General features: G+C 41.9%; 3 protein-coding genes across 5 annotated transcripts; 2 read left to right on the top strand and 1 right to left on the bottom strand.

Annotated features, from left to right (window-relative positions):
• Positions 1-1,276: 1,276 nt before the first annotated feature.
• LOC100835756 (phosphopantetheine adenylyltransferase 1) lies at positions 1,277-3,588 on the bottom strand. Its single transcript, XM_003557439.4, has 6 exons — positions 3,378-3,588; positions 3,190-3,261; positions 3,025-3,084; positions 2,143-2,237; positions 1,790-1,859; positions 1,277-1,707 (listed from the first exon to the last, which is right to left on the bottom strand). Exons 1-6 carry the CDS (start codon positions 3,522-3,524, stop codon positions 1,579-1,581), a joined length of 573 nt encoding a protein of 190 aa, XP_003557487.1. The 5' UTR covers positions 3,525-3,588; the 3' UTR covers positions 1,277-1,578.
• Positions 3,589-4,466: 878 nt separating this feature from the next.
• On the top strand, positions 4,467-9,653 carry LOC100833347 (protein ALP1-like). 3 transcript variants are annotated; one of them, XR_002962455.1, is made up of 6 exons: positions 4,470-4,835; positions 4,960-5,109; positions 5,522-5,552; positions 5,675-6,199; positions 6,289-6,528; positions 6,651-6,888. XR_002962455.1 is itself a non-coding variant. In XM_024457831.1 (5 exons), exons 4-5 carry the CDS (start codon positions 8,707-8,709, stop codon positions 9,588-9,590), a joined length of 804 nt encoding a protein of 267 aa, XP_024313599.1. In that variant the 5' UTR covers positions 4,467-4,835; positions 4,960-5,109; positions 5,484-5,864; positions 8,266-8,706; the 3' UTR covers positions 9,591-9,653. The 3 variants fall into 3 exon arrangements, 2 of the variants coding, with proteins under 2 accessions (XP_024313599.1, XP_003561351.1); XM_024457831.1 differs by lacking the exons at positions 6,289-6,528; positions 6,651-6,888 and adding exons at positions 8,266-9,031; positions 9,112-9,653 and having other exon boundaries at positions 4,467-4,835; positions 5,484-5,864; XM_003561303.2 differs by lacking the exons at positions 6,289-6,528; positions 6,651-6,888 and adding exons at positions 8,266-9,031; positions 9,112-9,653 and having other exon boundaries at positions 4,468-4,835; positions 5,522-5,864.
• On the top strand, positions 7,149-8,074 carry LOC100833651 (zinc finger CCCH domain-containing protein 43; the record flags this gene model as incomplete). Its single annotated transcript, XM_014896294.2, has 2 exons — positions 7,149-7,292; positions 7,379-8,074. Coding segments are annotated over 2 exons (693 nt in total), but the record flags the coding sequence as incomplete, so codon positions are not given.
• Positions 9,654-11,417: the final 1,764 nt, after the last annotated feature.

Here is an 11,417-nt window from a genome sequence, read left to right as displayed (position 1 = left end):
GCTGGTATGCTGAACTCCTATGGATTGTTTTGATAACAGTGATGTTAGAAGTCTGCAATTTCTGAGTACAAAAGTTGAAAAGTAGGGATGCACACGGCAATTCCTTGGGGAGGAGCATCCGCATGTCGGCGAAGAAGCCAGATAGCCAAAATGTTGGGGCCGATCAGATACTCACCCCCCAGGCTTCACCTCAGGCCTTTAACTCGATGCTGGAGAATAGTAACACCATTTGTGAGCATGGTTAATGAAAGAGGCGCCTTTCTTTCTCAAAGGATTCAGACCAATCTTGGATGGCCCCATCAGCCCTTGCTCACTGGGAACTCTAAACGTGGATGAACAAACCATTTCTTGAGGATCAAATCATACATGGGTTAATTAGCTCCTAGGGGCAAGAAAATGCTTGACAGATAGAAATTGAATTAGTTTACTCCTATATACAAATCTTTGTGAGGTTCCTCAATGACTCGCAAGGAAAATAAATAGAGATCACATACGCTGTCCAAAAGAATAATAGAGATCACATACCATACCAAAAGACAAGCAAGCATGTTTTGTGTGGGTCTACTATGACTCTGCGAGACCTTTTTTTTTTATGCCAAAACCAGAGGTAATTTTTTTTTGCCACATCCCATTAATTAAGAAGAAGTATCGAGCTAATTAGCTAAAAATCAGGCGAAAACCGCTGCAACATGTTTGTGTTCGCGTGCTGCAACAAAAAAAAAGGCTTTGACGTTTCTATTCATTCAGGATTCTGATTGTTTTGGTATTGGGAAGACACAATTCCAACTCCAATTCCAGTTCTCCGACCATCCAAATAATAGGTATTGGTAAGACACAATTCCAATTCATGAATCCCAAGCCCAATTCTAACATCCAAACAGGGTATATCAGTATTGGGAATTTTAGTACTCCCTCCGATCCACAATAAGTGTTTCAGACTTGATACAACTTTGCACTAACTTTGTATTAAATCTGAGACACTAATTATGAATCGGAGGGAGTACTATTTTATAATTCTATATAACCACGGAAGGCTCATGGACAAGGAAGATAACTAGTTCCACATTTCTTTAGTCACTAGAATTATTATTATTTATTTTGCATATAGATAACTGAAGGGAGGGCCCTGGGAACAACAGTCAAGGAATACGGAAGCAAATGGTCAGTTATATTGGATGAGTTCTTATGAAGGATACATCACATGAGTATGTCAAAGAAGTGTGCCTTTTTTTTTTGAGAACAGCAGGAGAGGCTCGACTGCCACCAGTGTGCCAAATTCATTCGTCAAATATTTTGCCATTATTCCAAAGGACCTCAAGGTGTCTTTTACATTCTGATGGCCATGCCAGTACAAAACATGTGTACATTTTGGTTAGTCAAGCTTGCCAACATCGAGTTTATAAGTTTATACCCTTCGCAGTAGAGTAATATACTATTACAGGGGCACGGGCTGATGTTTCAAGACCATTTCTTCAGAAAGGTAACCAAAATGCTATTTCTGTTTTTTTTCTAACAAGCTCTGGGCGGATCACTTAAGATTTGCATATGCAGCTAACAAGGTTCAAGTAATTTTCATCTCTAAACACCTTCTTGATTAGCTATTGTTTCCTTTTGTTGTTGAGTTTGCTCTGCCTCGAGCTTCCGTAAAGCAGATGAACTCAACTTTTCCCCCTCTGCACCTCCAGATAAAAGATCAACAACCTCAACCTGCAATCAAGGTCATCAGTTCAGTTATATGCTCCATTCTCTATCATATCAAACTAAGGAAATATATAACCCATGATTACACCTTTAACAATGGCAGTCCTTTGTCTTCTCTTTTCTGATTTACAGCAAGTCCACCATTTAGTGTCTCCTTGCTGAACATAAGAGACATTGCCACATCAAATGAGGCACAATAAGAAAACAAGTTTAAAGTAAACAAGGACTTTTACTTGATTAGGACACATCATATTTCCAGGTCCAATATTGAACTGCAAATATGTATTCAGTATTGAGATATTTTAGATGTTTTCAATGCAGTTTTGAAGTTAGTGGAAGGATGATTTTAGCCTTTCAATCAGGTCACATGCATGACAGAACAAAAATGACAATTAGCGATAGCTAAAAGCCAGAAAAGCGATAATGCAAATGTATGTATACCTGACAATAATGGCATCCAACTTTTCATCAATAATGGATGGGCCATAGGGATCCCCAATAGGCTCCACTTGTACTATCAGTTCTGGTTTAATAGACTGCATTTTACGACAGACCAATCATGAGCTTTGGTGGAGCATCATAAACAATCACTGGATGACAAAACATGAACACATGAACATTTTCACTTTTTGGTTGCTCCACCTGGTACCCCACACAGAGCTATATCATTATGTCAAATTGCACATTCGATGTGAAACTGATAAGTGATAACCCTACAAGTTCAGAGTCCATAAACACTTGTCTCCAAAATGGAATGCAAAATAATTTGTTTTCAGAAATTCTGCAACAAATTAACCGTACAGAAGCAAAGAAAAAGTTTAGATAAGTAGGAAGAGCTCTTCAGTACAATGAGATACTCTATCAATCATAAAACAAAAGAGAATTCACGAGTAGAACAACATTCAGAGATCCCAGCTCAGTCCTCAAATATCACAAACTTCATTTCAAAGCACTCAGTATGGAACTTCTAAATGTGCATCAAAAGCATCAAGCCGCTTAATAACAAACAATCCTGTCCATAAAATAAATTCTCTCCATGACTGCAGAATCTCCACTCTAAAGACTAAAACAACCAATATGCAACCAAACCATATTCACAGCTTGGATACATACATAACCAGACCGCACAAACAGCAAACAATGACCATCTAGTTATCCAAGCAAATCGACCTTATTACTTTTCATTACTCAACATTTTTCAAGTCTCTGCTACCAGGATTCACTAGAACTAAGGGGACTTTGTCAATGCAGCGAGACGCATGCTCTTGCATTTTCTCGGAAAAAAAAATCACAGGAACTAAAGGGGACACGATAATCACAAACCTTGATGTAATCCCCCACGGCTTTGATGCGCTTCTCGACCGGCTCGATCAGCTCAGAGTACTACATATGGCATCGAAAGCACAAGCTTCATAACTGAAAGAATGGATGGCCAATCGTAGGCAAGAAGAAACTCTTTTTTGGGTATATAAAGGTGAGATATTTCACCTCCTTCTTAGCGAGCATGGGGCCCGTGCATACGCCCACCACAATCCGATCCCTGGCCAAATCCGCCGAGGCCTGCCATCCACGAACCACAACCCCCAAAGAAGAAAGGTCTAATTAGCGGCGGTTCTAGGTAATCGAGAGGGAAGGCTAAAGTTTGACAGTTGCGCGTTCTGTGCTGCAGCAGATACCTTGAGGAGGCGGCGGTGGCCGTCGTGTAGGCGGTCGAAGGTGCCGCCGAGGACTACCGATCCATACGGCGGAGGCCCAGCCTCCTCCTCCGGAGCAGGCGGCGGCGCTCCGGTCGGGATGTCGCCGGTCACGGGGGCAGCGATCATTTCTTTTCTTGTTTTTCTCCCCCTTTCTACTCTTTGGCCTATTTTCCTCTTGGGAAGACGTACGGCTCCTCCTCGTCTTTGCTTGTAGATTGAGGGCCCAGATTAACTGACACACAGCTGCTTTTTAGATCTCTGCTGTCTCTTTATCCCTTTACTTTGACCTTTCCTATGGCGTTATGCGACATGCCACCTATTATGAAGCGGTAGTATCTTCTAATAATTATGGAAAATGAGAAAGGTTGAAATAGCTACACATAAACCAATTGAAGTACCAGCAATAAAGAAAGCACATTTTTCTTTTTCAGAAAACAAGTTAAAGGGGAAGAGTTTCGCCTCATTGGATTTCAACCAGAATGGGGCGTAACAAGGAGATGGGGCCACCGCCGCGCTACTCGCCGGCCACAGTTTGCGCACTACCGCAACGCCTCATCGCCCTGTCGTGCCCCAACCGCTACCACTGTCGGTCTGCCGCTGCTCTTGTCCATCCTTCTAAAGTCCAGGGTCAGCCCATCTTCCTAACGTCCAATCAACCCCTTAACCCTAAGTTCGGTCAGTAGATTTACCTCATCGACGCTCATTACCTTCTCGCTCTCTGTCATCGCCTTTGTCGCTTTGACTCAATATCCGGCGTTGTCGCTCACCGCATCGCTTCCTGTTCGTTTTGTTCATCGTCCCGCCCTCTCCGCTTGTCGGGAGAGAAAGAAGCCCACACCGGTCACTTGTCGAGAATTGATTTGACCAAAGAATGATTTCACAATTTCTAATTACTATTTATTTAACCATAGCTATTTGGTGATCCATAACTTCAAAGGAAATCTTTCTCGAAGATTTTCATTATATCTTTCTTTACTGTTACTTAATTTGCAGTTTCGTACGTGTGCTTATGTTGGTCCGTCCGACCGTCGGTCGTTTTCACCGATATTAGGCTGATGCCACCGGCGACACCGAGATCCCTCGTGATTTCCTCGCCACGAACGAAAAAAACACCCGTAGACAGGAAAAGAAACGCCTCCCTCTCCCTCGACCCTCCTTCTCTTGCGCCGCCACCACTTGCTGGCTTCCTCTCTCCGACGTTGTCCCGATTTGCCGCCGTCGCCTGTCCCTCTCCTACCACTCCGCCCCCAGTGCCGCCTCCTTTCCCCGTCGCCGCCTCCTCCCGGCGAACCGCAGCCCTCCAGATCGGCGCCGCCCCATCTTCTCCTCGCTATTCTCCTGGCGCCGCTGAAGCCCTTCGCCTGCCCCGCCGGCGCCGCTGCTCCTACCCCGCCGAACCTTGGCCTCCATCTCCACCACTCTTCCCATGAAGCGAAGGTGCTTGCCCGCTATCTCCCTCTTAACTCTCTCTTTGTAGTTTGTACAAACGACCGAGAAATCAGTTAGGTGCTGTGAGTTCTTCTCTGCTTCGTACCATGCCTTGAGCTCCGGTCTGTTTCAGCATGTGGTAGCGTGGAGGAAGGAGTTCATGGACGGAGAGGTCGCGTGTGCGATCGCCGAGGAAGATCCAGCCATCGCTTGGGAAGGATGGTGGTGGTTGTTGTTGTGCGTGCGTCTAGCTTGTCGAGGATCAGGATTAGCATCTCGTCAGGTAAGCTGCTGATTCTGACCTCCTCGCAATTGTGCTGTTGTGGTGGTATCAAGGTTATTGCCATGTGTATATTAATTAATTATGGGGTCCTTAAACTGAATCTATGAACTTGGAGGTAGGTAGTTATGTACTAATGTGCTTAAGATGCTATGCCAATGCTTTGCACCTTGACGAAGATTTATATCTTCTGTAATGGCCGTGCTAACCTGATAACAAACTATTCTAATCAATGTATGTATGCACACAAAGATTGTGGCTTTTATTTTGAGCCATTGAATTGAGGGAGAATGAACTTAATTGTGGCTGACCTGATCTGGATTTCTTGATTTCATGTTTACTTTGAAAACTTGCCTCGGATCCAACTGATTCTTCAGATGACTGTTTGTTCAAAGCACACTATTTCCGTTTTCAGTGCAGGAAGGCATAGGGAGAAGCTACAGAAGGTACTTCAGAATTTTCAGATGTTCCCTAGGATATATGAAGAGGGTACATGCTAGCCTATCGGTTTTCAGTAGTCAGTTTTTTCAGATGTTATATGATTATTTCCATGTTCATATTCCTGCAGTTGAGCGTGATCCTGTTTGTGCCGCTGGATAACCTCTATACATAGAGAAGGGCTACAATATATTTAGTGGTAAGAGCTGCGCAGGATTATTGGCTATTGTGAGGAGGTTGGCAACAAGCATGGCCTACATTCCTCGCAAAAAAAAAAACAAGCATGGCCTACATGGATCAGTATCCTTCATATCCTTCAGGTTGGACATGGGAGCTTATCATAGTGAGTAGCCGTATAGGTTATAATCAGTTTCAAGAGTTCTTTTTCATATGAATTGCTGTAGGTGTGTCATTGTTGTCATATACGTCTGGTTTAATCATGGAGATCATCATTTCTCTCATTGTAAACATGTGAAATGATTGTTCAGTTATATGTGACATGCTTAGACCATATATAGAGCCTGTTTGGGAGGGCTCCACTTCACAGCTTCAGCAGTGGATCAGGTGAAGTCGTCCCAAACGCTCTAAACTTCACCACATAGCTGAAATGAAGTCATATACCTCTCTAGTTCATTTTACTGGAGCCAAGAAAGAGGTGTTTCACCTGCTCCATTTCACCTAAACTTGAAATAATTTACCCACCAATGCCATTACTGAACCAAACCGTTATCTTTCTATCCCAAGCCCCAGGCCCGACTCCTCGTCTCCCTCCAATCGCCATTGACAGGGAAACAGATCGAGACGGGCGGAGGCCATGGCGGCTCATCTTCAGCCCTAGTAGAGCTGGCCGCCATCCATCTCCGGTGCTCCCGCCGGGATCCTTCTCCGGCGAGCCTGCCCGTTCTCCCGCGCCCTCGATCTCGTTCGCCTCGTTCTCCCGCGCCCTCAAGCCTGCCGCCAAGGGGATTCGCCGCCGCTAAGAAGGTACCAACTTCGCCGTCCCCCTCTATTCCCTCTGACCGGAGCTACTCCCTTTTTTTGTGACAAAGAGAGGCTGCGTCCTCTCCGATTTCAATTAACAGAAACCGAATGTGCTAATTCTGCAGGACATTGCCGCCTCTAAACCAAGTTCTTCTCTCTGATTCCTCTTCTCCATCGATTGAGCCTGGAACTAGAAGGTAGCAGGTCTTCTTCTTTTGTTTCCTCTTATTTGTTTCTCTCATCCTCTCATTTATCTTACTCCGTACCAAATTGTTCATATATCACAAATTGAAATATGTTACCAAATTGTTGTATGCCCAGATTTATGTTCATATATCAGAAATAGAAATATGTTATCAAATTGTTGTATGCCCAGATTGGTAATACACACACATATATATATGTTCATTTCTTCTACCCATAAGATGGTGCACTGAATAACTCTATTGGATAATTTATTTGAAGAATGGCCGCCGTCAATTGGAATGATGATAATACTAGAATTATTACTGAGTTGTTTGCCGACCAAGTTCACCGTGGAAATCGTCCAAATAGCCACCTGAATAATGTTGCATATGAGGAGATTGCCCAGAGGTTTAAAGATAAGACAGGCATCGAGTTAAAAGAAGAAGCAAATCAAGAACAAATGGGATAAATTGAAGAATGAGTATGGTATATGGAAAAAGTTGTTGTTGAAACAAACAGGTGCTGGCTGGGAAAGAGGAACCATCAATCAGGACGCCGAATGGTGGAGGAAGGCCAAAGTGGTAAGTGTTTTCTTTATCATTTACATGTACTTGCTGCATTTAATCTATTTCATTTGTGATAATTATAGATGGACTTGTTTCAATAGGACATTTCTGGTTGTGGAAGGTTTCAAAACCAAGGTATTCGTAATGAGGACAATCTGGAACCTATCTTTGAAGATATCACTAATGATGGACATGATCATTGGTGTCCTACTTCGGGAGACTTGCCCCAACCAAATATTGTGGAAGATGTCATTAATCTTGATGGCGAGGACGGTATTGACATTGATGAGCTAGATGAGTCTCCGAGCAATGTGAAAGGGAAAAAGAGAGGTGCAAAGGTTGTGGGTGACAAGTCCAAGAAGTCGAAGACATCTCAAGTCATGCAAGATGAGATGAAAAAGATTGGTGCCTTGGCTGAAAAGACACAATCATTGTTGGAATCTTTTACAACAAAAAATGATGCATGTTCTGTTGCTACTGTGATGGACTTGGTGATCGAATGTGGTGGAGCTTATGGTAATAATGAGCATTTTATTGCCACCGAGCTGTTTGTGAAAAGAGAGCAAAGAGAAATGTTCCTCCACATGCCAACTCCAGATATTTGTTTTGAATGGCTTAAGAGGAAGTACGAGGCAAAATATGCTCGTTAGATAGCTATTTGAATGTAATAATTATGAAGTTATTTTGACAGCCTATGAACCTATTTATGTTCTCCTCCCAGACTGTGTGTGACTAGCACTTTGTCCTCTATGAACCGAATGTTTTATTTGACTATCTGTTTGACTATCTGTTTTCCATATTGTTAGACTGTGTGTGTGTTGAACCAGGTAAGCAAACTTCTGGCATCTATCTATTTGACTATCTGTTTTCCATGTCCAGGTTGTTCATTTCTTTCATCTCATTGTCCAGATTGTTGTACATATTTTTTTTTTCATTTCATATTTTTTTTGTCTATGTTGTTCATCTATATATTTCTTGTTACGTACAGATGTCATCGGATAGCGAGAGCGATGGAAGCAATGACGATGAGGAAGAGATGATTTTTTATAATCATGTTCAAGCTCTGACTGCTATTTACCATGTTGCGGCAAACATTGCTGTGAATTATTCTAGAACCTATCTCGATAAGGCGGATCCAAAGACCTCTATATTTCAGCGGGATGGGTTGGTTGAAGGAGACACTATCAACACCTGGAGAGACCTATAGGATGTTGCGTTTGAACAATCACGCCTTCTTTGGCCTGCATGACTTGCTGGTGAGAAAATATGGTCTAACCGCATCCATACATGTGAGTAGTCACGAGTCGCTCGCGATTTTCCTTTGGTTCTTGGTGGATGTGAATCAAACCGGAAAACACAAAATAGGTTCAAGCACTCAGGTGAGACCATTAGCAGGAAGTTTGATGAGGTTCTTCATTGTGTCGTAAAGATGGCGACTCACTATTTGAGACCAAAGGACCCAAATTTCCGTGTTGGCCATAAGAGGATTAGAGGTGACAAAAGGGCTTATCCGCACCTTAAGGATTGTATCGATGCACTAGATGGTACTCATATTCGTGCATCACTTCCTGCTGATCAACAAGTGAGATACATTGGAAGGTCGGGCACCGCATCTCAGAACGTGTTGGCTATTTGTGATTTTGATATGCGCTTCATTTACGCATCTATTGGACAGCCGGGTGCTATGCATGATACAAGTGTGCTATACCATGCCAAAAGAGTGGACCACGACATCTTCCCGCATCCTCCGAAAGGTAAGCTTGTTCAACATATGGCTGATTTCATTCGTCTCATCTTGAATGTGTTCACCCTAAAAAATTATCTTCTCTTTTAGGTAAGTACTATCTAGTTGACGCCGGTTACCCTAATCGGCCAGGGTACCTTGCTCCATACAAGGGTGAGAGATATCATGTCCCTGATTTTCATAGAGGTGCGGAGCCATCTACTCCAAAGGAAAAGTTCAATAGGGTGCATTCAGCTGTTCGTAATGTCATCGAGAGGTCTTTCGGCGTGCTGAAAATGAAGTGGCGCATATTGTTAAAGATGCCTAATTATTCCATGGATAAGCAAAAGTTGATTGTGGCGGCTTCCATGGTGCTTCACAACTATGTGCGCGAGCACCAAAGTGGGGATCGGCATTTCAGTAGGTGTGATCGAGACCCAAATTATGAGCCAACAATTCCAGAAAGGTATCAAAAGTATGCAATTTCTCAAAGTGCATCCGATGGGTCAACACCGGAGTTGAATGATACATCTATGGATTCTTTCCGCAACTTCAACAAGCTCGCGACCGATATTTCTCTAGGTTGGTAATACATCATGAAATTTGACGTGATAAAAGATGAATATTTCTGTAGTGTGGTTATTGGACTATGTCGTGATGAACCTGGTGTATGAACACTTGTTTTGATGTGACTGTTTTATTGATTTTGCCGGCTGATTGTATTGGTTTTTAAATTGTGTTTAATCTGCTATTCTATTCAAAGCTGGGTTATCAAAATGATTAATTCATGCGGGTTCATTTTCTAAAGCAAACAAGATGTGTGTTTGATGTATGTATACAACACGTGAAACACGAAAAAAAAAATATATGCAAACAATCAACCGATCGGCAGCTGTGTTCTGCCACGTTCATCAATTCTTACACACTTGCGGTGATCGATTGTACCACAGTTCACAGGTGAAGTAATCTAGTCCATCGATGATCCATAATGGAAAGAAACAAAAAAAAAGACAGCAAACAAGGGAAATGACAGTGTGGAGCTGGTACGTGTGCCAAACGATTTTTTCAGGTGAAGTGGAGCTAGGGTGAAGTGGAGTTTAGAGTTGGAGTGAAGTTTAGGTGGAGTGGAGCCCTCCCAAACAGGTTCATACATTTAGCCATGCAATTACGAAGTACATGAGAACACAAGTACTTTGATAATTGTGTAGTATTAGTCGCTTGTATTCTTGTGTATGTAATGCAAAATAGTAAAATATGACAGTGATCATCTGAAGTAATAAGTGGTCGTTTCATTTGTGGGCATACATTTTATTGTCAGTTTGATTGCCTTATGTTCGTCCGGTTTTCGTAGGTATGGTGGGAAGTTTCTTTTGCTTGCTACAGCAGGGGCACATCTTTATATTTTACCTGACTAAATTTTGTTCCAAATGATAACTTGTCTAAAAATTGTGTCCTATTATAATGTTGTTCATGCAAATATTTTTGCTGGTTTGAATATTTATCGTCGGGAATAAAAGAATAAAGCATATACTGAAACTGTTTGGCATTTTTCTATACTGTTTACATATCTCTACATGCTCAAATGATGAGCTTATGTTTAAAGTTATGCTGGTCCTTCTTCAATCTTCGCCAATGTTGTGGTTTCTAAAGTCTTATTAAAGTTTCTATATGTATCTAGATATTGTCATTTAAAATACACAAGAGTGGTTATATTACTAATCCCTGTAGGTACCAGATTACCAGTCCATTACAACCTTTAACAAATGAGTTGTTCAAAAGAAAGTTATGAGAAAGTGGTACTTTCAGTTATTTATTCGTGTAGTCAAAGGAATACTTTTGCCACTAATTTACCAAATAGAACAACATAAGTACTACCTTGCCTTGTCAGTAGTAGAAGTTTTTTTTCTTCTGAAGTGGGCACAGGTCTCAGGTAAATTCTCGAGGTTAGTTTGTTCATGTTCTTCGGTTAACTTGCATTCTGTAACGCCGATTTTGTTTTGCACGAATGCCAGGTCATTTTTAGTGAACAAATTGGAGCCACAATATCTACTTGATGGCTGCAGAAAAGTATATGAGTTATTGTCACTGAAGAATTCATTCACTTCTTTGTTACTCAATAGAACAATCTTCATATTCTGATTAAAATCAAATACTCCAAGGTAATTTATCTCTTTATCTGTACAATATTCTTGTACACAGCAGCGATCTTTTTCTGCATGCTATCAAGTTAGTGGTTCATTATATTGGTCATGATAGGAAGCTCTTGACTGAAGGGGATGTAGAGTTGAGCCACATGTTTTAGAGGTAGGAAAATTAGTTTTATGCTATCAAGACTTGATGAGTTCATCTTTTCAACCTTCCATTGTAGGAAATTGAAAGATGCCCGGAACAAATGCAAAATGTACATAGAAAAGTGC

The sequence above is a fragment of the Brachypodium distachyon genome, chromosome 1 (genome assembly GCF_000005505.3).
Source record: "Brachypodium distachyon strain Bd21 chromosome 1, Brachypodium_distachyon_v3.0, whole genome shotgun sequence".
In the NCBI taxonomy this organism is placed as follows: Eukaryota; Viridiplantae; Streptophyta; class Magnoliopsida; order Poales; family Poaceae; genus Brachypodium; species Brachypodium distachyon.
This window is presented reverse-complemented; position numbering and strand designations above follow the sequence as displayed.

What these genes read in the sequence shown, in the direction of transcription:
- LOC100833347 (XM_024457831.1), top strand. Translation starts at nt 8,707, where the DNA reads ATGGCGACTCACTATTTGAGACCAAAGGACCCAAATTTCCGTGTTGGC. An exon ending in CTTCCCGCATCCTCCGAAAG is followed by an intron (nt 9,032 to 9,111) that starts GTAAGCTTGTTC and finishes CTTCTCTTTTAG; the next exon opens with GTAAGTACTATCTAGTTGAC.
- LOC100835756 (XM_003557439.4), bottom strand. Translation starts at nt 3,524, where the DNA reads ATGATCGCTGCCCCCGTGACCGGCGACATCCCGACCGGAGCGCCGCCG. An exon ending in GCCACCGCCGCCTCCTCAAG is followed by an intron (nt 3,262 to 3,377) that starts GTATCTGCTGCA and finishes CGTGGATGGCAG; the next exon opens with GCCTCGGCGGATTTGGCCAG. An exon ending in CCGTGGGGGATTACATCAAG is followed by an intron (nt 2,238 to 3,024) that starts GTTTGTGATTAT and finishes CGTAAAATGCAG; the next exon opens with TCTATTAAACCAGAACTGAT.